The 25,412-nt window shown below is 27.8% G+C and overlaps 1 protein-coding gene across 1 annotated transcript in view; it reads left to right on the top strand.

The window, feature by feature from the left end:
- Sol1 overlaps positions 1 to 25,412 on the top strand; it is a 110,822-nt gene that overhangs the window by 29,894 nt on the left and 55,516 nt on the right. Inside the window, exons 5-8 of the mRNA XM_035093972.1 lie at positions 3,410 to 3,566; positions 4,068 to 4,127; positions 7,020 to 7,228; positions 8,936 to 9,016. Coding sequence (XP_034949863.1) covers positions 3,410 to 3,566; positions 4,068 to 4,127; positions 7,020 to 7,228; positions 8,936 to 9,016 — 507 coding nt within the window. The remainder of the gene's footprint in view (positions 1 to 3,409; positions 3,567 to 4,067; positions 4,128 to 7,019; positions 7,229 to 8,935; positions 9,017 to 25,412) is intronic.

The raw sequence follows: 25,412 nt of genomic DNA, 5'->3' as shown, positions 1-25,412 counted from the left end.
TGATCATTTATTTATTAACAATATTAAATATTTCTCTCTGGCAATGTTTTCATCGAGAAATTTTAGCTTCTACATCAGACACCTTGTGTAAGGATTAAATATTTCAGAAGTGTTTCCAACGTTGCACAAACTCAATAATTATCACTCTTCAATAATTATTTATCGAAACATAAACAAATAATGATTTAAGTCTATCAGGATTATTTTTATTTAAATACTTTATGAATAATGAAATCAATAAGACTTATTTGGAATTATGCAAGAAAAAAAATAATGAAAAAAGGTAACCTGAAAAAGTCCTACCTGGACCAGATTTTCTTCATTTATTTATTACGTGCCCGCATAATGATGCTGGATTTTTAAGATCTATATCATAATGCAAACTCAACTGATGTGAGTGTACATAGAGTCTACTGTGATGTCAAGGCACATGCGCGGTATACACATGGTCAGCCGGGATTTCTATATTCGCACACTAGAACACTAAAGCCAATGTATCCTTAGACATTTATATCTAAACTTAGGCATTACACTGAGCCACAGGACGTCAACTCCTAAAGGAATAGAATAGATAAAATAGCTGATAAAAAGAACAAATAGTAATGTCGCCATTTAAATGTACGCACGTACGCACATCATGTAGAGCAATTGACAAGTCACGATAAAGTTCGATTTCGATTTGAATATTTTAAGTGAATTTCAATCGCAATCTAAAAATAGCATAAGTTTATGGAGCAGAAGTTCTATCTTCACAGAGAATATGTAGTTTACATAAATTCCTTATAAATTATAAGCGAAAAGCCGATTTTGTTGACGTTTGTTGGCTCAAGTTGCTCAGATATAGGGCAGACTACAATTCCTTCTTGCAGGATGTGCAATTTGACGAGAAATCTATACTGTCTGTGGAGTGATGATAATCGTTTGGTGCCAATTGTACCACATGATTTATTACTTTTTTTTTCATTATGATATATCATTTTACTTATCAAAATTGGAAAATGGTTAAGTTTTTACAATGATAATAAATGATCAAGTAAATTAATAAAATGAATCAAAGAAAAAAAATTTTAGGACTTAATGAAATAAATGATTAATTAGAGCCAATTTTTTTTTATTATCTAGAAATTCAAGTTTATATATGAAAGGGTGTGTTTTATTATTTATCAGTGTAATAATAAAAATTGTATGAAAAGTACAAAAATGTCTTTCAATTATTTTTTATGACCAACGTAAAAAGCCTCTATGGAATTGAAAGAAATATTCGTTTAAATTTGTGAAGAGTAGAATTTTTAAGCTTAAACTTTTTTCTTTTATTTTTCTTTCTATTCATTTTTTAGTGTTAAGTTCAATTTTTTTTCATGATTTTTTTTCTAAATTATCTTCTCTTCATTGAAAAAAAAACTTTTGACTTTAAGCACTCATAATTCGTAAACGAATGATTGTACTTAAAGTATTTATCTAAGGATTATTTTAAAAAAGTTGTAATGTGCTTTTTTGAATATTTATAAGTATTTTTTATATGCAAATTTTTTTAAAATGCGGGTTTTATCATAAATTAAAATACAGCATTTCAATAATTCATTATTTTGCTCTCCTAAACATCGCCAAACGAACACGAGTTCGGGCAAAGGTTTATTTTATTTATTATTAATGATAAAAAAAATCTTTAAAAATTTTTGATAACTTAAACGGTAATTAGAATGATTTATAAAAAAATTTTTTTCAATTTTTATGATAAATTTTTACTTATAAAAACAGTTGAGTAATTTTTGTTATTTCTTTGTTTCATTTTTATCTTCAGGATGATTTCATGAATTATTAAAACTTCGTAGCATTTAAAAAAATCCCAACATTTGTTTCATGTTACATCGGCTTTAAAAGACTAGGGATTATGAGCCCAGTTAATCAATACCTGTAGAGAATGCATTTTTTTCTTTTTCTCGCATCATCTTCTTTACACCATTTTTTTTTCTGTGTGTAATGGTATCTATTTTTTTTCGCCAATTTTTTCACTCTCCAACTTTTAGCATTGTAAAATCACATGGTCATGCTTTATGATAGTGCATTTTCAGTTGACAGTTAATGGCTTGCGATTATTTTTAACAAAGAAAATTTCGATACAAAGTCAAAAACAATTTATTTATCGAATACCATTTTTTTTTATTTACTCTTCTCCTCAACAGACTCTATAAGCGATGCTTCATAAATTTGGTTTCAGTAAAAAGACAAATAAATACATCAACTATCAGTGATAGAATATTTTACCAAGATTCAAGGGGGTCTTGAAATTGTGGTAGATTAAAAACATTCAAAATGAGCAAATAATGAAGCTTGTAGCATCTTTAGAACGAAAGTTGTGTGCAACTTTGCCTTGAGTATTTAATATGCATTTTTATCCTTTGTGTTATTAATAGATAATTATTTTTAATGAGAAAATAATCGTACTATGATCTTATAAGTCTATAACCAACTTAATGAAAATTCAATTTTGGTAAACGTGATAAAGATACCTAAGGTATCTTTTCACGTGAATTTGCTCCTTTAGACTAGAGCTTATTCTGAGTTGACATTCATCCAGATTAACTATGTTCTTTATTCTATAATAACATTCAACCGGCTTATGGTAAATCCTTTATCAGTTGAAATGATAATACAATACTAAAAATCTATCTTAACTATTTTAACACAGAAATTATTTTAAATCTAAATAAGAATTTCATTATTTTCATTATTTATCTTGCCAACAGCATGACGTGCCTATTTTCTTTCCCACTGCTTTTTTCTATATTTTTTTCTCATTTTTGTGTTTCCCTTGTCTCTGTAGACATGTATATTCTTGTATTAATTTACTGTGTCACTTCCACTGACTTCTAGTTTGAAATCTTACTTACACAAATAAGAATTAAATAATTAAATAAAAATGTTAAAAAGTAAATAATGAGTTCATTACAATTATGTACGGTTTTTTTGAAACAATAATTATTTATTGTGCATCGAAAATAAACATATTTATGTGAATAATGAAATACTTGTTTTACATTATGAATGTTTGGTAATATTCCTTCAATCTTAATACTTTTATATACCACTATAATTATTTAAAAAGATAATGTGTCAATAAAATTTTGAAATAATCAATTTTGTAAAGACAACTATGCGTTGTTATATTTGATCTCAATTATCCGAGAAAACTTACGCTTGTTTCCAAATCACGTAAACGTGAATGACCCACGTATTCACAATTACAGTAGATAATTTTATTGAATTAAGTTTAATTTGAAAATATTTGACTATCAACGTCATTACCCTGAAATTTCAATCAATTCATTAATTAAATTTGTCTGAGAAGTATGGTAAAGTCACAATATATAAAAAAAAATCATAACTTGTTCGTAATATATGTTTTCAGGAATCTTTAGTACAAGTGGCAAACTGTTGCCGGGGACAATGTGTGACCACGAGTTTATTAGTTCTCAGACGACCCCACAACATGGCCGTTTTTATTCACCCCATTATCCATCATCTTACCCAAAAAATCTGAAATGTACATATCTCTTTCGTGCAAGGTATTTCTATTATTATTATTATACAGCTTATTATATCATTGTCATTATAATTAACACAATGAAAATATTACCAGCGTTCTTTTACAATTGTAAAGTAATGATAAAAGAAGAAATAATGAAGTTTTCATAACGAATTCCTTTCATCATTACCGTTTCTTATGTTAACAAAAGAGATAGAAAATTAGAAAAAAAAATTCTTTAAAAGCTATTTCCTCTTTTTGTTGAGTACTTAAACTTTCTATCCAGCTAATATATTCAATTTTAAATAAAAACTGGCGAAATAAAAAACTCAAAGTGATAAGTTTGCCAATGGCTTTTCAATAGCTTTAAAAATATTTAAAATATCAATTGTAAAATGTTTCATTCAATAAAAATTTTGATCAACATGATAACTTTTTATGTGAATATTTTCTGTGCTCCAAAAATATTATTATTGGCAAAAAATTTGAAAGGTAATTAACATTTAGTGACCTTTTCATTCAACCTTTTATATTTTTTTAGGTTGAAAGAACGTATTCGGATTATATTTGAAGAAATTTTTCTACAGAAAGGAGACTTGAGGTAAATACAATTTTTATTATGAAAATTTTGTTAATAGAAATGTTTTAAGAATAAAATAAATTTAATGGAATGTTCATTGAGGCGTGAGAGTAAATAGCACACTTATTGCTAAAGTCTACAGTCATTGACAATTTCAAGTTGAAATAAATGAGAATAAAAGGAAACGAGTGCTAATAATTGTACTTAATGTGCCAATTACTGTGTAGTTTACGCTGGCAATAATGGTAATACACTGTAGTACACGTTGTGAAATGTGAGCAATGTTGTAGCTACTCATTATCGATAATATTCAATTGAGCTATTTTTTTTTTTTTAAATAAATATGCAAACATTAAGAAAGTAGATGTGTTACTTCATCATTACAAAATTAAACAAAAAGTCATCATCCTGGTAATTACTAATTACAAACAGTATTTATCAGTGAATAAAATGATATGTTTCGTCATTTTCATCACAATTTTCTTCTGTTGACATTTGCTAATAACGGTATATCAATTTCTATACATTGTTTACATAACATATTATGGCGACCCAAGAGATTAGCGAGGTTGAGATAAATGTTGTGAACCTATACTTCGACATTATTATGCGTGGAATATTATTCACAGAAATTCTAGGTACTCAGACATCAATGGAGAATGTTTGTTGAATAAACATTTTTAATACAAATGGTATTTAGGATTGGATAAAATTATTCTTAAACAGAAAACAATTTGTTGTGCTATATAATGAAGACAGAAAAAGAACAGAATGGATCCAGAATGATAACAGAAATGCCATAATTCTGAATTCACTTTGTTCTTATCCTGTCTTCATCCATATTATGTTGTACAAGTATTATTGTTTTATTTAAGAATATGATAATCAAGTTATTCTTGATCCAAAAATATGATTTTGTTAGTATTACTAGACATTAATTATTTGCTTGTTGTGTTATTTTAAAGATAATTAAAATTTCAAAATCAAAAAATGATAGTGCACTTTTGGCTTTGGGCAGACTTTAATCAGACTAAAAGTAGAATTTTAAACTGATTTAAGGCTAATATCATACTTTCAGTTAGATTTAATTAGTCGGATTTCACTTGAAACCAAAAATGAAGTACTTCTTGATGATTAAAATTTAATCTATGTTTATAAAAGCTTTTAATAAATTGATGTTGTAATTCTTAAAAAACAAAATAAAAAAGTGGGTGCTGTAGATATTTATTAATGACAATAATTTATTATTGATAATCGCATCCTTTCATTGATTGCTGTTCCTATGAAGGATGATAAACTTCCTAAACTTGCTATTGATGGTGATAGGCTTGCAAACTTACTTACTATTAATGAGCGTTTACTTTGTTTGCTTTAATTCAGATTAGTTTTTAGTTATTTAATCTTGATAAATTATAGAGAAATTGATACTTCAGGAAGTATTCATGATTTTACTTGTGGTAAAGGTTTGATTTATTCTGATAAAATGATATCTTATAAAAAACTTAGTAAAAACAAAAATGATGAGTCGTTCCTGCTCTATTAATTCTTTTATAGTGATATTATAAATTGTGATACATTTATGTTTAATGTGAGCAGCATAAATTAATCCGAGTAGAGGTTTTATAGTTGAACAATAACTACTGGTATGATGATGTCATAACAAGAGAGAATAGAAGTGATATCGTCCAAAATGAATGGAATAATATTGGTTGAAAGGAAAACTGGAGAACGATCATATGTTTAGCTTATCCAGCTGATACGCCTGTTTGATCGAACGAGTTCCAATTGAATGTTGCAAAGTAGTCTACTTCAAAGTAAAGTGCTCGCGTAGATATACTTGAAAAAAGTTTAAGCAGAACATTTTTAACTTTATAATTTTGTTTCTTAACTTTATTTTCATCAAATCCTTTCATCCATGTCTTTTTCTACCTCTTATATGCACTGCAATTAAATTTCATTTAAAAGATAACTGAAAGTTAACTTCGCGGCGTTTATAATTTATTTACGAGATTGCGAAAATGTATATTAAACTACAAAAATACATCATTTTAATTAATAAAGTATCAAAGTACTTTTTAAAAATAAAATTTATGGGGTTCATTTTGTTATCATTAACAAAACTTTGTTAATGAAGTCAAGTGAGACGAATTTAATGAACAAATCAAAAATAATAGCTATCGTTAATGCTTTATTATTTTTCAGTTTTTAATGAATATCATGAATAATTTATTTAATGAAGTAAATAAGCTTTATCTATTAAATAAACATTTTAAACTGATTTGAATAAACATTAAAAAATGTTCTTTTCTCTTGATTTTTATTAATTCTAAAAAACCAAATAAAATCTATGTTAACTCGATCACTTACAATGCATGGCAGAACGTAAAATAATTGCAAATAGTTTAGGTCAGTGATTATTCTCAACTTCATATTCATCTTTTTACTACTGTCTTATAGTTTCTTCATCTGTTCAAGAAATTCAACCACGATCTGTTCATCAATCACTATAATATAAAAGTCTTACTTGAGTTTTGAAACCTTTATTCTATCTCTTTTCAGTTACTATGCTTCCCTTATTTTTCTCTGTCGTCCTTTGGGAGAGTAACATATACTTTTTTCTCAAAACTTTTGTAACTACTTCATCCCTTATCGTCATGCTCAGCAACTCAGCAAAGTGCTGCTCAATCCCAATACGTGTCGATAATACTTGACACAAAAAAACAGTGAAACCGATAATGAATCACGAAAAGTTGTTGTGATATTTTTTTTGTCTTTTTCGCCGTGTAAATAACTTTATTAGTTTTATCATGTAATCTCTAATAATAACACGTACGGTGAATAATGGTAACGATTTTTAAAATGCTTGCTTTTACCTCAGATTGTTTCAGTTATGCGAATGTAATTCTGTTCTAGCTGTTTAAACAGGGCAGATTTGATCAAAGTTCATGATGGTATTCATTCTGAAACCCCGACAATAGCTGTGCTATGTAATGAAGCAGCGGAAGTGGAAGTACTCAGTACAGGACCAAACCTTTTTATTGAATTCATTGCTAATTCCGAATGGCCTGGTCAAGGATTTAAAGCTGTTTTTGAATTTCAACCACTTGATTTCCGACAATTGGGTGAGTTTTCCATTTGCATATGTAACTATATTTCTTCAATTTATTGTTCAATTTGAATGAGACAAAATTTAATAGGAAAGAGATTGCTGAAACTGCTAATTGAGATTGAGAAAAGAAATTTGAAAAGATACGATGTCAGCACCAATATCTTATCAAAGATTCTATTAAAACTCAAGCCTAGAACTAGTCTTTGAGACTTTTGATTCCACGTAATACTGCAAGTTCAAAAAGAAAATCTACTAGCATTGGATCTTAATTCAATCAAGCTTCATTTTCGAATTCCAATTAGTCATGTTGGATTTGTTGCATTGTATTTTTTATTTTCGATCTCAGACTTGGAATCAGAAGCTTGAATAATTACTTCAAAGAAAGTCTTAAATTTAATTAAGAATATCTGCAAAAACATGCTTAGTTGTAACTTTAAATTTTGCAAATAACTTTGTTGTCTCTAAAAATCAATTTACTAGAAAAAATTAATTGTGTTTTTGAGAATATTTTTGTGCTATATTGAAGTAAAAGTCGACAAAGAAGTGATAATTTTTAAATGACAATAATTTGCAGTAAAGTTGATTTTAAAAACAAATAGTTTCTAAGAGACTGTCAAGACTTCAAAAAATAAACTTGTATTGGAAAATTTTTCATTTTCTACTTTTCAAAAAGTCTTCCGTCTTAAAGTTCAAAAATAACTTATGTCATTTTTATTTTAACTTTTCTCTAAATTTAGCGATCTGTCAATTTCTATTGTGCCTGACTATCAGTTTATTTGGACTACTTGAACTTCAATAAAAAATTCATGACATCAAATGACACTCATCTATTTATAAAACTATGTTATTCTTGTATACAGAAATAGATTTTGTTATTGTCATTTAAAATAAGAGCTTAGAGAAAAGGGAATTCAAATAAAGTTTTAAAAACACAGGAATAATGGAATAAATGAACATATCCACGTAGGGATTACAGGGATTAAGCAAGGAGTCGAGCTTAGTTCAATATTGGACTAATCTTGACTAATCTCGACCAACATAGAGCAAGTATCAGTTTTTTTGTTTCCATGATAAGAGTATCTCCAGTAAGTATCCAGGGATTACATAACATCACAAATCAACAGTTGGTAAGAGTGAAATCACATTTTGTCGATAAAAAACTTTCAGGGGAGGATCGTTAAAACAGATTCTACTGGAAAAACGAAATTATCTTCTACTGATATCAGTCATTCCTACTTTAAACACATTTATCAACTTAACAACAAATGCAACCTTCTTTACCAAATATAAAAAATGAAAATTACAGCATACTTTTACGGAAATTTTTATACTGAAATTAATTTCTAAGCAGATAATTCACTACTTTTTTATTATAAAAAAGTTCTAATAATAAAAAAATCTTATCCACCATAACGAACTTTTTAAAATAAAGTTTTTAATATCTTCTTTAAATGGAAATAATATGTATAAATGGTTATTAAATGAAGTTTTAATAGATGAATAAATTAAAATATATGAATAATTAACAAAATCATGTAGATAGTGATTGAGAAACTATTTTTCCGAATGAATGAATGTTCTCAAGTTCCAAATATGCTGATTAAGTTAAACACATCAACAAATAAATGATTTATTGGTCTGTACATAGACGATATCTCATTCGTAATTAATTACATTATATATATGCATTCTAGAAGATAATTACAATAATGTGTTCCAGAGCCAGACCAGACAGTCTCAGGGGCAATCACAAGCAACCCTGGATACTCGGTCATAGGACCAGCCGCTGTTAGTGCTACAAGTAAGAGTAAAAATTTATTTGAGAATTTTAATCATGTCTTTAATATTCATATATCTTTCTAGAGTATCTAGATAACTTAAACATCATTTCATTGCATATTAAAGTCGTTGTCAGTATTTTTTTATACAGATATAGGACAAAATTTGAGGAGAAATTATAGTGAGATATTATAATTTTCCTAGCTATGGCTACGTGTTCTGAATAGCTCTTTTAATTGAAATACATGATCAATGTACTACATTGTATACAGGCAATATTCATTGAATGAACTTTCTAAAAATGAAACAGTGGATAACAAATTAAAAAAAAATTTATTATTGGTTAAAACATTACGTAAAAATGGATGAATATTTTGGCACAGATTCTAACTTCAATTAATAAAATGTAGTTATTATGAGTTTTACATTTTATTGAATTGCTTTTTATTTATTTAGTACTCATTGTCAGAACTATTGGATAAAGTTGATACTGGTTAACTATGGTATTTGCATTAATAAGTAGTTGAAAAAAAAATCATGGATTCGTATAAAAGGAGATTAATCACGTGAACATTTCGATACAAATCGGAATCCTCAAATTTTATTCCAGCTTATATAAGGAGCAGATGAAAAGATTCAATACGGTAAGGCATTAGGAAACCTGCTATTCTAAAGATTAAGGTGTCTATTGCAATTGCTTTAAGTCTGAGAGTCTAAAATATCTAAAAATGGCTTTCGTAAAATTCATTCAGCATGAATTGGAATGAAAATTAGACAAATTATCTGAACTATGAATATTTTTTATATAAATTATTGGAAATAAAAGATCACTCAATATTTTGAGTAAGAAGTGATTAGCGATGTATTAGTGATATATTCATTTGATGAATAGTCGAAAAAAGATATTTACAAATCTTGATTTTCATGAAAATTGCAACATTTAAAGCCTCAAAGTGTTTTCCGATCAAACGAATTTGACAAAATTTTATTGTTTAGATGATTCGCAAGAGCTTGCATGTAGACACGTGATTTTTATTTAACGAAAATATGAATATTGGACAAATGCATATTGGCAATGAAATTCATTGGAAATAGATAAATAATTAATTTATCAATGTTATTTTTTAAAATGTGCATATAGAATTATCTTCATTATTTAAATATTGAATTGTACTGAGTGCACTCTGTTTAATCAATATATTTTCTCTTTACGAAGAAACATTGAAGAATAAACTCAATATTCGTAATAATTTTTGCATCAAAATTGTTCCGTGACGTTAAATACTTTTTACGCATATAGATTCTAGTGGCAATTAACTGTTTGATCTTACTCTAAAAGCAATGATATGAAGCTTTAATCGAGAAAGCTCCAACAATGAGAAAAAATTTTTTTTATTGTTTTATGTACAATTCTTTATTCTATTTTACATCTACTGAATACAAACTTTTTGATAATGATCATGAATTTACCATTCCATTTTTATTCTCATCGGTCTGCAATAATGAAATTTTAGCTGTTTTTATTACGAAAAAATGTCGATAAATATTTTTAAAACCTTACAGCCGTTATTTGAATTTTTATAGAATATTTTTCATCAATATTATGGATTTTTTTGTTTTTTTTAATCAATTGATTTCATATATTTTTTATTAAAATTAAAAAAATAATAAAAATTCTAGCTCAACAATGAAGTCACTTTCATTGAACAAAAAAGACCTGTTTTTAATGGTGTTCTTTTTATAGTAATACGACTATTTTTCCAGAAATTATGAAGGTTTAAATTGACGAGTGCCTCTTTCCGGTTTATTGTCGATAATTTGGTCAAAAAAAAAATCGCATAAAAATTTAAAAAAAAAAGCTATCTAAAGGGAAATGTTCGGACTTGAAGATACTTTCCACAGATTGTCTCTGGAAATTCTTTTTTACTCTGAGAATACTTTTCAACTCCGAAAAAAAAAAAATAATTAGAGAATTTTTCTTCCAGTCCTTGGTAAATTGTCAAGAATGAACAGGAAACAATAAAAAAAAATTTAACTTTTATATTCTTAAATGAAGAAATATGCCTTTTTGAATGAATTTTAACTTGTCAAAATTTTATTAAATAAATTTTTTTCAAAAGTTAATAAATTTTTTAATTAGTGTTATTTAAATCACGAATTCAAGCGTTATAGGATACTTGACAACATTCACAAGTTTTGTAATAAAAGCTCAGGATTCAGGTTTAAATGTAAACACGATAGATGTTAAATTACAAATGGAATAAATGAAAAAAAAGGGAGGTAAGAGAGGTCAAGAGTGTTGAGTTAGTATCATTCAGTGACTCGTTTAATATAGTCTCGCGTATATAACAGATGAAGAATATTAATGCAGAAAAGTGAGAGGATAAAAAGAAAAGAAATTAAATAAAATTAAAAGTCTAATAAAAATAAATAATCTTTTTCTAGTTTGTAAAAAATGAAGTTGGCTCGTGTAAGATAAAATGTATAATTGGCTTAATGATATATATATGTAGTTATTACAGAAAGTAAAAGTTTATTTCACAAATGATGTAATTCAAGAGATTGCGATAAATGAATTATACTTACTAGTGATTTATATGAGTGCTAGAAAAGTTAGTGATGAAAAGATAGAAGTAGACAGGAAAAAGTGGAAGTGAATCCGTTGGAACATTTGCTAATAACATCTTCACCATTTCAAGAAGAAGAAGAAGAAGAAAAACCAAGTACGTTTTATGACGATATTTTTTCTATAGTCTTTTTACGTTAACTGTGAATTTCTACTGCCTATGGTATAAGCTGCTGAGAAAGTAAAAAATTATTCGAAAAAAAAGTGATGAGATTTGAATTAAAGATGTTTGATTTAAAGTTTTCTATCAAGCCCTTTCTCATGGAAATTGAAAACGAGGTTGACTGTAATCAAAGTTTTTTGATGAATTTATGCATTTTAAAGATGAATGAGAATTGAAAAAAATTCTTTTATAAATATAAAAAACTGGCTACTAGCATTTGAAAAAACATCATTCTATTAAAACTCTCCATACGCTACATTTACATACGAATATATCTATGTAGAATTTGAACATGGATAAAAAGAAGATGCGTAACAAGAATAAAGAAAATTAAACTGCAATTAGTCTATAGACTTTTTTATCTATATAAAAGATCTTAGTAATTATCTTCAAAGTAGAAAATTAAATTTTTATCAAACGTTTTTAGGTTTAGTTTTTTCGCCCATCTTAAAATTTTTAATGTATCACTTACACTAAATTTATATTTAGTAGAATAAACATTAAATCGAAATAATAAAATTGTTTATCCGATTTTGACTTTATAGATGAAAGAAATTGGGACGCAAGACGACCCCCTTGAGGATTAAATCGATTTACTAGAAAGTAAATTGCAAAATTTTTAATTAAATTATATAGAAATATTTTTTATGGTATTCGGATTACTGATTCGAAACAAAAAAATATGTTGAAATATTTTAATTAGATTATGAGTATAGTTTATTTGATTTTATAAAGTTCCCTAAATTTGAATAATTATTATCAAAAGAAAATAAAACACTATTGTCGAATAAAATGAAAAATTTTTCATGTAATTGGATCTTTAAGTTACTTCATTTAACATTTTTTTGAATATTAAAGCTGTGTACTGTCACTGTATTTTACTTGGAGCATCTTTCATACAGAATAAATCCAATTTTAATAACTCTAAACTAAAACGATGAAAGTCTGATTTACGACTCTTATATATCTCTTGTCTTATATTATATCAAATTGGCTGATAAATTCCACAATCGATCAACTGCACTTAAAGCTGCTTTTACGGTTAAGAAGATTTCAAATCAGACAGCTTCTCATAATCAATTTTGGAGAAATCAATAGCTATGATTGAATAATATTCGCAAGAGGATACAAAAAACAAAATTGTTACAAACTTATTTTTGATTTTTATAGTAACAGGACATTTTTTTGTACATCTTTTTTTTTAGGAAAAAAAACTATAAAATACCCCACATCAGTGAATTCACTGATTTCCAGTACTATACTTATATTTAAAAAAGTGATTTGGATGAACAAAATCTACACTACCACATAAATTTCTGGTGCCTGTCTGTCATCAAATTTTTCAGACATGTAGAGGGGATCATCAGAAAGGTTAGAGGCTACTTTTGTTTATGGAAATGATTTATAACAAATTAATTTGTTATAAACAATTAAAAATGGCGTCTATGCAACATATTTGAATTCTTCCAACACGTAATTTTTTCTTTCACTAAAATAAAGTTACAAAGTGTGTAATATGAATAAAAGCCCGCTCCTTTTGTTTATAGTAATTGAATTTGTTGTAAAGGAGCAGAAATTAAGACTGACGATAGAATTCGAATTATTTTCTTTCATCATCAATACTTACGAATATATTTTTCACTTTTAATCCTATTATACAGCAATAGGTTTCCGGAATTGGCTTATTCGCCGACGAAGTCACGGAAATCTGCTGGTATTATTCTAAATAATTACTGTAAAGTTTTTTTATAAACTTTATTGTAACTTAAAATATCGAATCTAACTTAAAAATATTTTATTAATATATATCTATAGTGCTATATGGTGTCTGTCTGTCGAGGTAATCTCCGGAACGGATAATCCGATTGTGACCAAATTTTGCACACATGTAGAGGGCATTGTGGGGAAATTTATAGGCTACTTTTCGTTCATGTAAATTGTTTAAAACAATAGAATTTGTTATAAATAATGAAGAACAGGATCTACTCAATATATTTGAGTTCTTCCAACGGGAAATTTTTTCCTTCACTAAAATAACGTTACTAACCATGTAAAATGTATGGGAACCTATTTTTTTTTTATAACATAATTGAATTTGTTATAAACACTTGACAACGAGATCCATGCAATATATTGGAGTTCTTCAAATGAGTAATTTTTTTTTTTACTGGAATAAATTTACAATCCATTTAAAATGTTAGAAAGCTACTCCTTTTTTTATAACCATTTCATTTATTATAAAAAATCGAAAATGGGATCTGTGCATCATGTTCGAGTTCGTTCAACGAGAAATTTTTTTTTCGCTGAAATACTGTTACTCACTGTTAAAATAAATATGAACCGACTATTTTTGTTTGTAACATCTAATTCATTATAAAGGAGCAGCAATTGTGCTAGTCTTTTAAAAATTGATATTTTTTTTCTCCATGTACTACTGACTCAATCAATGATCAATTAAACTTTAACAACCAATTAATATTTACTAATTCTTATTAAAATAGAAGATGTATTTTTTGACAGTATTTATATAAAAGTTATAAATTTTCGATTATCCATAAATACTACACTTAAAGTTAAAAATATTCAGTTTTTTCAATATAACTTTATCCAAAACTTTGAAAATATTTTATTCTCGTTGTTTTGCTGGTAACGTACAGTATGAGAAAGTTAGCAAAAAACGATGGAGTATTATATGAGCTCCCAAGTGGAATAATGTTAATTAAACAGTTTTTAGAACTGCTACGAGCTTGAGTAACATCTTCGAACTTAAATTACTCTACTCAATCGTAGTAAGAAATGAAGATGGCGTGAGGTAAAAATTTTATTCTTTCTTTCATCTTTAATGATTTATGCAATATCTGCATGCATTAATATGCAGTAAGATCAAATAATCTTTATAAAATATTTAATATTAAAAAACTGTTGTTTAAAAGAGCTTGATCGAAGCATTTAATAGTAGAGTTATTTATTAACTATTACATAAAAAATTTAAAATATCTCTCAAAAGAACAAAAGGGAATACTATTTATCGATAAAACGTGCTTGTCAATAATGTTTAACAACAAAGTAAATATTTAATTTTTCATTTAAGATAAAATTCAATATTCGACAGAATTTACTCGCTGTATAGCCTAGAACATTGAATAAAATATTTAATTCTCCGTAAACCATTGTTGAAAACAGGTGCTTAAATATATAATAGTATTAGTTTTTTTTAATTAATTTAATTATTTATGTAATTAATTTTGAAATATTTCTTATTCAATTAGTCAGCCGGCTTCATTTAGATTACAGAAATGAAAAAGAGACATCTAGATATGTACAACATTGAACAAAAGCCTTTCTACATTACGAATATCATTTTTCATCTTATTATTTTGAATAAGTACATTTCTTCAGCATAGTCAAGGATTAAGTTGGATTTGCACATAAACAAGAATACTTTAAATTTCATTTCCTTCATGATATGATCAAAAAAAAAATATTTCTACACAAAAAAAATTATTTTTAATCAACAGAAAAAAGAATTAGTTAGAATTAGAAAAATTCGGTTAACAATTTCCGGTCCAAGTATCTACTAATTCGTGTTAACTAATAAACTCAAATTAGGGGATTAAATGATACTCACAGTTATTATAGTTATGAAGAAGATAACGATAACAATTATTGTTGCTAATGATGTTGTTCTATTAAATTCATAGTTGTGATGACCAAGAGTATTTTTTAATTAACACAAATAAGCATTTATATATGATCCACTGGTCATAAACGAGTTTCAGACTTAATTAAAATGAATAATTATACCCCTTTATATGGTAATAATTTTTTCGCAGGATGTTTTTATAATTTTCAATATTTATTATGTCCGCGAATAGTAATGAGGATATGATGGAAGCGATATTACGGCTTTCTTACAAATACTATGTTCTATACTGTTCAAAGTTTCGTGTACAGAAAACTTTTTTTTAGTCTAAGAGTTACAACTAAAGCGCTATTCTAGAACGGAAGCGGAAGTTAACGTTCGTTTTTCTTTGTCGTTTCTTTCCCGTTGTAATTATCATTAGTTGCACTTGCCATTTTATGATGCCAAAACATTAAATATATTATTCTATAACAGATTTCTGGCTTCTCTTTTTATTTGATTCCATTTTTAATCAAACAGGTAATTATTTAGAATTAGGGCTCCAGACGAAAATTGCTCAAAAAAATTTTTATGTATTTGGGGTTATCTCCGAGAGTAAATTTATGGTGGAGAAGACATATTATTGCCATTGCTTTATACATTACATGGTATAAATTACATATAATAAATCAATGAATTTCACTAAAATCGTTAATCGTACATTTCAGAACATGGCAAAGGGAGATGCAAGGGGGAGTTTTTATAATCAGGTCAATGTTTACTTGCAGGGGGAGTGTTGAAAGAACATAAATAATTTTGTAATTATTAAAAATATTTATGTTCCTCTATCACCCCCTTCTTCTGCTTTACCTTCCATCCTCCTTCAAAAGAATGTGTCTCCCACCTTTAGATATTTAATTTTACCTACCAGAATATTTTTTAGCTGCACGCAGAGAAATGTATAGTAAAAAGTACCCTGAATTTTATAGTAATTTGGTGACACTGCAGGGTGAGAGTAAAAATTACTGTGCACATTCTAAAAATTACCATACTGCATAGTAATTTTTACCTTAATTTCACCCTAAAAATTACTATGTAGTATGGTAATTTTTAGAATGTGCACAGTAATTTTTACCCTCACCCTGCAGTGTCACCAAATTATTATAAAATTCAGGGTACTTTTTACTATACATTTCTCTGCGTGTGGTAAAAATTTGTTAGAGCGATTTTTGTCTGGATTCACAATTACCAATCAAATATATATTCAAACTTTCATGCTGTGATGGTATCTATTTTTCAAATCTACGCTTTGTTCAATTGAATAGAGAAATCAGATATTTGGAAAAATAAAAATGATCTTTTTGGAAGAATAATAGAGAGTATTTGGTTAATAAAAAAATTTGGAAAACTATTTACTTTATTAAAGGTCATGAAAATAGAGTGATTTGCCTGAGGGATCTATTGTGATTCAGTTCACTCGATATGCATATCACAGCAGAATCCTATTAATTAGAATAATGATCAGAATTGAATAGATATCTAATTACGCAGTTAGGATCTAATCTATATTACACGTCAAGGATTATCCTAGGGCTTTTAGGTAGTTGCAGAGTTGAAGATTAAGTTCTGTTTGTATCTTCACAGAAATGTTTTCTACTTTCAAGAACTCAACCAGTTAAATTATAACTAGTTCCTCTAATACCCCTATAACTAACTGATGTAACGCTATTTCATTGTATATATAAATTTCAGTTCATAACAATTTATCAACATATTTGTAAATTAGAAATGCTAAAATGAAATCGCTGCCACTCAATTATAGCTTCAAGTTATTAAAAATAAATATCCTATTATGCAAAAAATGGTAATGTACTTCCAACAAGATGATTTTATGTTGTCATGGTAAAATAAGGTGCAGTGCTCGTAACAGGATTGTCTTGTGGTAAAAGCATGATTGACTTCTTGTAGGCGCAATCGTTTTTTAAGATACTACCCTGTTGCAGTGATCAAACCAGTGATAAAAAAAGCTCAAAGCTGGCACAGGATTGAGCCAATAATATTAAGCATTGGTCCAAACGTAATCTCCAATAATGGACCGAACGTTGGACCAATGCCGTAAACCAAGCCGTTCTCATATACGGTACTTACAGTCTATGAACCTAAAGTTTCGATCGTTCAGAAAGAAGATAAAAAATAGGAATGAAAACAAAGTTTTAAAAAAAATGTAAGTAAGTTATTTGTAACGGCAGAATTTTTTCTACAATTTTTTAGGTATCTTTTAAATGTTTAGATAAATTTTTAACCTGATACAGTAATATTAAATCAAATTTTGTTTATTCTATTTACAAACATCAACTGATGCTTCGATTTTTCTATCCCTTAAGACAAGTTCTGCTACAGCTTTAGGATAGTCTTGTTTTTTGTCACAGGAAAAAGCTGTTTCTTTACAGACTAGTCCTGTTATCTCGTCATAACAGGATAGTGTCTTGTGCCGGCAATAAGGCAGTCACGTTGCTACCTCAAGACAGTTTTGTTGCAGGCGTGGTTATATGACAACATAGTATTCTACGGTTATAAACACAGCTTTTTTTTCGTAATAAAATAAAAAGTTTGGTGAAAAAAAGAATCGACTGTTCGCACATCATATTTTGTAGAATTTTTTTTTATAGAGTCAATCTTTTTTCCTGGATTTATTTTTATTGCGTAGAGTGGTTTTACGTCTTGACAGGTTTGACGCCTGAAGTCGTCTGACGTCGTATTGATTCAAATATCAATTATCACACCAATGCACTCTGAATTTCTTTTATTTTTATGTATAAATTAGAATTCTGACATATTTTATTGACATATTAACGAACTTCATTTCAATCCTTGGCAAGCATCAACTTTCTAAAGTAAATATCATCGTAAATAATTAATTTTTATTACAAAGCAAAAACTGGTTGCTGTTAAAAACATCATTTTGACACTCAAAAACTTCAATCAATTTCTCTTTGCTTTCATTGTTTGAATAAAATGTGTAGAAATTTGTAAAAAAAAAACAACAATGTTCGTGTTTGTAACGCTTAGTTTCTGGAAAAGTTTTTCTCTAAATACTTTACTGGATTTTCTAGTTACGCGCTGGGTGCTCTTGCATTTAAGCGAACTCCTCGCTTACTACTGTATATTACTCTATTTATTCGTTTATCCTTTGCAGTTCAATTTACTTCAATGTTTACATCAGTCAATTTTTTCAGCTGATTTAAATGTAGATTATAAAGTGCTTGACACTATTACTCTGTAAATGCCTAATAATTCAGTAGTAAAACGTCATGTGTGTCTACATGATGTTAAGATGAGTATCGCCACGTGGATCGGTAGAGAGTATGTTCCTAGAAGTTCTATTTTCTCGTCTGCCTTGCCGCAACTTTGGATCAGTCGACCACAAAATGTATCAGGATCCTGGTTTGTGTGTCCAGGGGTTAAATTAGATTTTATCGGATTGTTGCCTCGAGCATTCACTGACCGGGGATTAAGTAGTCGCTACCCTAGTAGAAATGGAATCTGGCATTTGTCTAACCGTCAGCTAGAAACGCTAGACATGTGTAGAACCTATATAACTATATGCCATGTCTGATTCTAGTTAGCATGAGAAAAATTTTCTGAAGAATTGTTGTGATACTCAGTCATTGATAGTTCAGAGAAAAAGAAAATATTTAAAGTAATGCAATTAATTTTTTATGCAAACTTTCAGACTTATTTTTATTAATATTTTTTTTATTGATTGTTTTTTTAATAAAAACTGTAGAACAATGTTCTTGATGTTATCTTAAAGACTTGAAGCTTAGATAACATTTTTTGAAACCGTCAAAGTTTTATATAAAATTTTTAAACTTTTTATTCCTTTGAAAAATTGAAGTTTCTTAATAACTTATGAGAATAGAAGTTATCAATTATTTATAAGGCCTGAAAAAACTTTCTTTTTTTGTTTGCAAAAAAATACTAGATATAACATTGATTCAAGGTAAAAATGTGTAAAATGAGTAATTAAATCATTTAAGGTTTTAATTTATCGTTAGCTTCAAACTTTTTAGTAAGAAAAAAATAGATTTTACACTGGCCAAATTACTTCTAATGTGCCTTGGAACGTAAGAACCAATAAAATTATAAACTTTACAGTTAAACGGAAAAAGTTGGCTGATAAAAATGAAACTCGAGAAGGATGAAAGAAAAATAGTTGTGAGAAACTGAGTACCAAAAGTAGTAAGGAGGTCAAAGTAAGTAGATAAAGAAAAAAAAAATAACGAATTAGAAATATACGAAGAAAGGCGACAAAGATAAAGTTCTTAGAATAAATGCGACACTTATAAATTCCAATGAGGCCACAAGCTTGACGACAGAGGTGTGACATCATTTGGAAGACGTAGAGACTGAAGGAAAGAAAAGCCTCGTATATAGGAATGGCAAGTATGTTCGTCGTAGTATTACCCAAAAGAAAACCTAAAGTTGACTTCCAATGAAGAGGTCGTAAGAGAAAGTGTAAGAAAAGTCGAATAGGAAAGATTCAAACTTTTTTCATAGTACATTTGAAATGTCTAGAAAAATTTGAACAAGAAGTCACACAAATAAAAATAAAGATAAAAAAGAGAGATGAAGACAGGAAAAAAAAGAAAACAAAAGGTGATAGACCACCACTAGGTACTCAGTGTGTGTTCGCAGATGGTAAATGGCCCATCATGATATGGTTATAAGGGTGAGGTAGAAGGATTATGGGTTCTGCACAACGCGGCATGTCGGCCAAGTGAAAATTATTATTCCTCATTTAGTGTACACTACCTGTAGAAGATATAACACTAGACCAAGCATGTATAAACCCTCGACATAATATTTATTCAGTATCTCAATCTTGTTTTTTTAAACTTTAACTACCCATGCATAGTTCATTTCGAAAAAAAAACTATTGTAAATAGCTAGTGTATATTCTGGTTACTCAGTTTTAGCTCAAACTTTTAGTTCATTTTTACTAACTAAGAACAATCCTACAATGCTTGTTTTGTAATTAGAATTTCTTTTTTTAAAGAATATTATTTTCATTAAGTTTCTGGAAGCTGTAAACTAATTAAAAAACGAAACAAAAGTTTGGTAAAAAAAATTAAATAGCATTTTTTTCTAAGAATATCTCGAAAAAGTTAAATTAAAATATTTGATTCTAAATTTACTGGTTAGAAAGGTAATATCATTTGCGTTTAACAAGCAAGGATTAGAAATAGCCGAAAAAGTCAACAATAAATATGATATTACAGATATGAAAATGAAAAAAAGGACATAAAAATAAGTAAAAGATGAAGAAGGGATAAATAAGTAGTAAAAGGTTTTAAGAGCAAAGAAATAACACGAGAATAGTATGATTGTACTATATTGCTCACGAAACTGTATTCTCTTGTCTCACTTACCTTCGTCTTCTAACCGGAACAAACAGAATAAAAGCTTCTCTTTGTGCACCATAACCCGATCTCTTTATTGCTGGGGAAATATTCTCTAAACGTAGTAGAATAAAACGGAAGTAAAGTTGCAACGAATGAGAAACACCGATCTGAGAAAAGGAAGAAGAAAGAGAGATAGTTTCAGGATTGAAAGGAATGAATATATCTGCAGTGTATTAGTCAAGATAAGAAAGACACAAAAAATATGGAATAAGCGAAAGAAAAATTATAACGAGGAAATTAACGACATTACAGTTATGGGATATGATATATTTTTGTGAATAATACGTTACTTTTTATCCAATCATTATTTTTGATTTTTAGTTGCAACAAACATAAATGAAAAAAATTACTGGAGTTAATTGAAATATTGAAAGTTCGATGTAAATATTGCACTTCAACAATTGGCATATTACTTCAAATTTGAAGTAAATAGTGACTCAGTTCATTAAAATCGCCGATCTCTATTATATTTTTAAATAGGTATGAAAATTGTTTATTTAAATTTTTTTAATGCATATTACCGTGTTACAAAATGATAAAAATATTGGAGAGTTTAAAAGCTGGCAAATTGATAAATTGATTATTTTTAATTGGATACAATATTGCATAACTGATAATTCATCAATTCATATTCTTATTGGCTGATCAGAAAATATTATTCCTAGTTTTTTAGATAAATTTGGGTAATATCAACATCAGGCCCAACATTAAGGATCTTCTCAACTTACAGTTCGGTTGAAAAACTATTCACCCATTTGTTATGGACATCAAATTCTATTCGACCACTCGATATATCAAGCTCAATGTTATGAACTCAACTTAGAGATCTTAAATTATAATGAATGAAAAACATCATCGTCAAGCAGTATAAACAGCAGAGCAAAATTGTCGATTTCCATTGGAATATATCTATGAATAGATCTAGTTTCAATCTGAATCTCTGCAATTACTAAAACATCAGAGGTGAAAAATTTCCAGGTTGACCCCTTGAGACTGACTGAATTCACAATTTGTTCCAATTAACGTTTTTGAATATTACGCACATTCCCTGCACACAGAAAAACGTCGCTTATAAGTTTGTTAATTAGGCAGTGAACTAGAGAATAAATAAGACAAAAACTACCTTGTTAAAATTAAAGCAAATAAGTGAATGTCTTTTTATGTAAATGCATTACAATAATTCTCTCACATTCTCTCATTGTGTGTATATGATAGTGAACCCAAAGGCTAGCAATACTAACGAATCGAGGATGCTTTGTTCCTATATCGCTCGACTACACCGGAAACTCGAAACTGCCTAATTACATTGGTCCGATTAATTCGCTGAGAGCAGTATTGTTTGGAATATTCTGGAATGATAGGGATGAGGTAGTTATCCAAGCTTTTGATTTTCTATTGTTTATAAGCAATGTCTTTATGTATCTTAATTGTCTTTAAATTATAACTAAACAATCCTCAAAGATTAATTACCAATTAAATTTCATTTCATTACTACTCATTTTTGTATGAATGTTTCAGTATGCTGTAATGATGCTTTACTAAGCGTTAATAAAAATCACTTATACGATAAAACATAAAAATCCGTGTAAGACTTAACTCAATCTGGACATCTTTCAACAATCCGAGTGAATTAAAAGTCCGACTAAAAATTTTCGCCATCATTAAATGTTTGTCTTATGCTTTTTTTAAAGTTGGGTAAAAAAATAATCAGGTACATATCTTGGTTTGGTGGATTTAAAAAAATTAGAAAAAAAACACTTGATCTTGTTAGGTTAATGCAAACGATAAATTAAATTGAACTAACGAAGGATAAGAAGTTGATTAAAAATAATAAAGATTCAGTTCTAATATTAATTACAAGAATAGGAAATAATTAATTTTGAAGATCACAACTTAATTTGAACTTTATTGCTAGTATTTATTTGAAAAAACATAAAATAAAGCTCTGCACATTGGTAAATCTATTTAAGAGAAGTTTATTTAGTTGATAAAAAATTAATTTAAAAAAAATTTGTTCAGAAAAATTATGTGAATGAATTAAATAAATTTCTCAATAAATTAAAAAGATGAAGAAATTTTATGGCTAAAAATTAACTAATTTTTTTATTTTCTACATTCACCTTTTCCTTTTTGTACTCATGCTCTTTTATCGTCGTCTAGTGACGTATAAATAAGTACGTAAACTATCTGCACTAAAAAATTTGTGCTTCATGATAACAGACTTTAAATATTACTTTCTGTTTTTATTAAACTTATATACTTAATATATTTGTTCATTTTAGTTCATCTTTCCATTCGAAGTGGTAGAGTAAATGTATTTTATATTTTTAAATTTATACTCAAATAAAACTCAGTCTTTTTCTGTGCCGTCAAGTTATCATGAATTTAATTTAAATAATATCTATGAAATATCGACTAAAACTGTATAAAAATATATCTCAAGTTTATGGCAAGGCTTAAAAGACTAAGTTCATTTTGGAGTAAGACTCAGGTGTGGCCTACTCTCTCGACTGATGCATTGAATATTAATAGCAAAATTGACTCGACTTAATCATCCTACAAGGAAATTATTAACCGTATCATTAAACAATAAATATTCAAGTACATTCATTAGTAAACAAAGTCTATTATTGAACTTTTTTTGCTACTTCTACTAAATAAATATTAATTGCTAATAAGATTTAAGATACTATCTCCTAATTGAAATTAATAAACAAACTTATTAAATAGAAAGCTCAACTGTATTCAGCTAAAAGTAATTACTTTAATCAGAAAAAACAGAAGATTAAATGACTTATATTCAATTTACAATTAGTAAATGACAATTAATACTTCTATAAGGAGTTAATTATTTATGTGAAATGATAAATTGAATAAAGCCAAAATATATACGTGTTTTAAATAAATTTCAGAGAAGTAAATATTTTTATAATTTGAAATGGATTTTAATGGAATATTTCTAGGATCATATACCTTCATTAATCCAAATCCTCATGGTACGTTTTTGATGAACGTATCCATGAAAACAATTAAATAACGATCGATATTCGAATTTGGTATCAATAATTATTTTCATTTTCAATTAATTTTTTTTAACAGCAAAAATTTTTTTTTCTTTTGAGACGATTAAATAATTCAAAATATGATACCGAGTAATTATATTTTTTAATCAAGTAAATAATTTTACTAAATTTTATCAAAGCATTCGAATATGTAATAATTATAAAATAAATTTAACAACGTTAAAAATATTTTATTCTTTACTGAAAGTCTAAATCCAAAGCTCGATAATTGATGCATTTAATCGAATTCCAATCACAAACATTTATTCAATTTAATTTCATTCATATTTTCTTTTAGAGTGAATATTTGGAATAAACAGAGACATTAGTTAATTATTACTGTTAGGTTGGCCTAGTCTCACAAGTAACAATAATAATCATGAAAAAGCAAAGGAAATTTACAGGGGTAGGATGATGATGGAAAGAAGGGGTAGAAGGGCACGTATGTACTGAACCCAGTAGAGGCCAATACAACATTACGAGAGGTCGTGTTATGCTTAGGCTGTATCCCAGAGTAGAGGTAGCGCAGTCTCGGTTCACGCGCCGAGCTTCCCAGTTCGTGGACCGCGTGGCTTACATCTTTATTCCTCGTTGCTCAGTTACGGTTCAGACTCAAGCGTAGTATTGTCTTACTTAATACTCGGACCCGTCATTAGTATCAAATAAAAGTATGCTCTCGTTATACGTTGCTATTATTCTACATTGTCGAAAAAAAACCGGTTACATACATTAATTATTCAATGTCTCTTACTCGAGAGAATTTCACAAATTATTTTGCCTTTAATTAAGATGCATTAATTGCCTTATTGGCCAAAAAAAAGTTCACTTAAAATATAATAAATTATATGATAATGTTTATAGAAATAATAGCTGGAATTTCTTCTAACGAATTTAGTATCTGTGATTGTCATTAAAATAAATTACAATTTACTTAGTAATCAGTGTTATTAAATACGTGACGATTGTTTAAAAATGGTCGGGATGTAAAAAAAGCAGTAATTTGGTGAATTTGCTGACGAAACGAGAAATTTTTACGTGATACTTACTGGAATATTTTTACATTTTAATTTTAACATTAAATGAAAATTTAATAATTATAAATATAATAATAATGATGACAGCAATGTGGTTAACGAGTTTGTGGTGGTTTATGTGTGTTCCGTCAGTAACATTAGGAGCATTACGAGCCAAAGAACCAGGAAAAGGTAGACTATGTTCATATAAAGTTTGAAATAAAATCAATAAATATTTTAATAACCATCAATCAATCAATCACAAAAATTGAAATGGATTTTCTGAGTTCAAATAATAATGTGTAGTGCATGGCAATAATGGTATTTTACAAAAAAAATAAAACACATTTTTTCAATCTGATAGATTGATCACTTTCAGTATTGAAAGAACTTTATCGCTTTGCTGAAACTCATTCAACAGTAATTTACAGATTCAAAGACCGCGAAATAAGAATTTTCTAAAATGT

The sequence above is a fragment of the Chelonus insularis genome, unplaced genomic scaffold (genome assembly GCF_013357705.1).
Source record: "Chelonus insularis isolate UGA/USDA-ARS -01 unplaced genomic scaffold, ASM1335770v1 scaffold_303_pilon, whole genome shotgun sequence".
NCBI lineage: Eukaryota > Metazoa > Arthropoda > Insecta > Hymenoptera > Braconidae > Chelonus > Chelonus insularis.
Note: the sequence above shows the minus strand (reverse complement) of the source record. Positions and strands in the feature narration are given on the sequence as shown.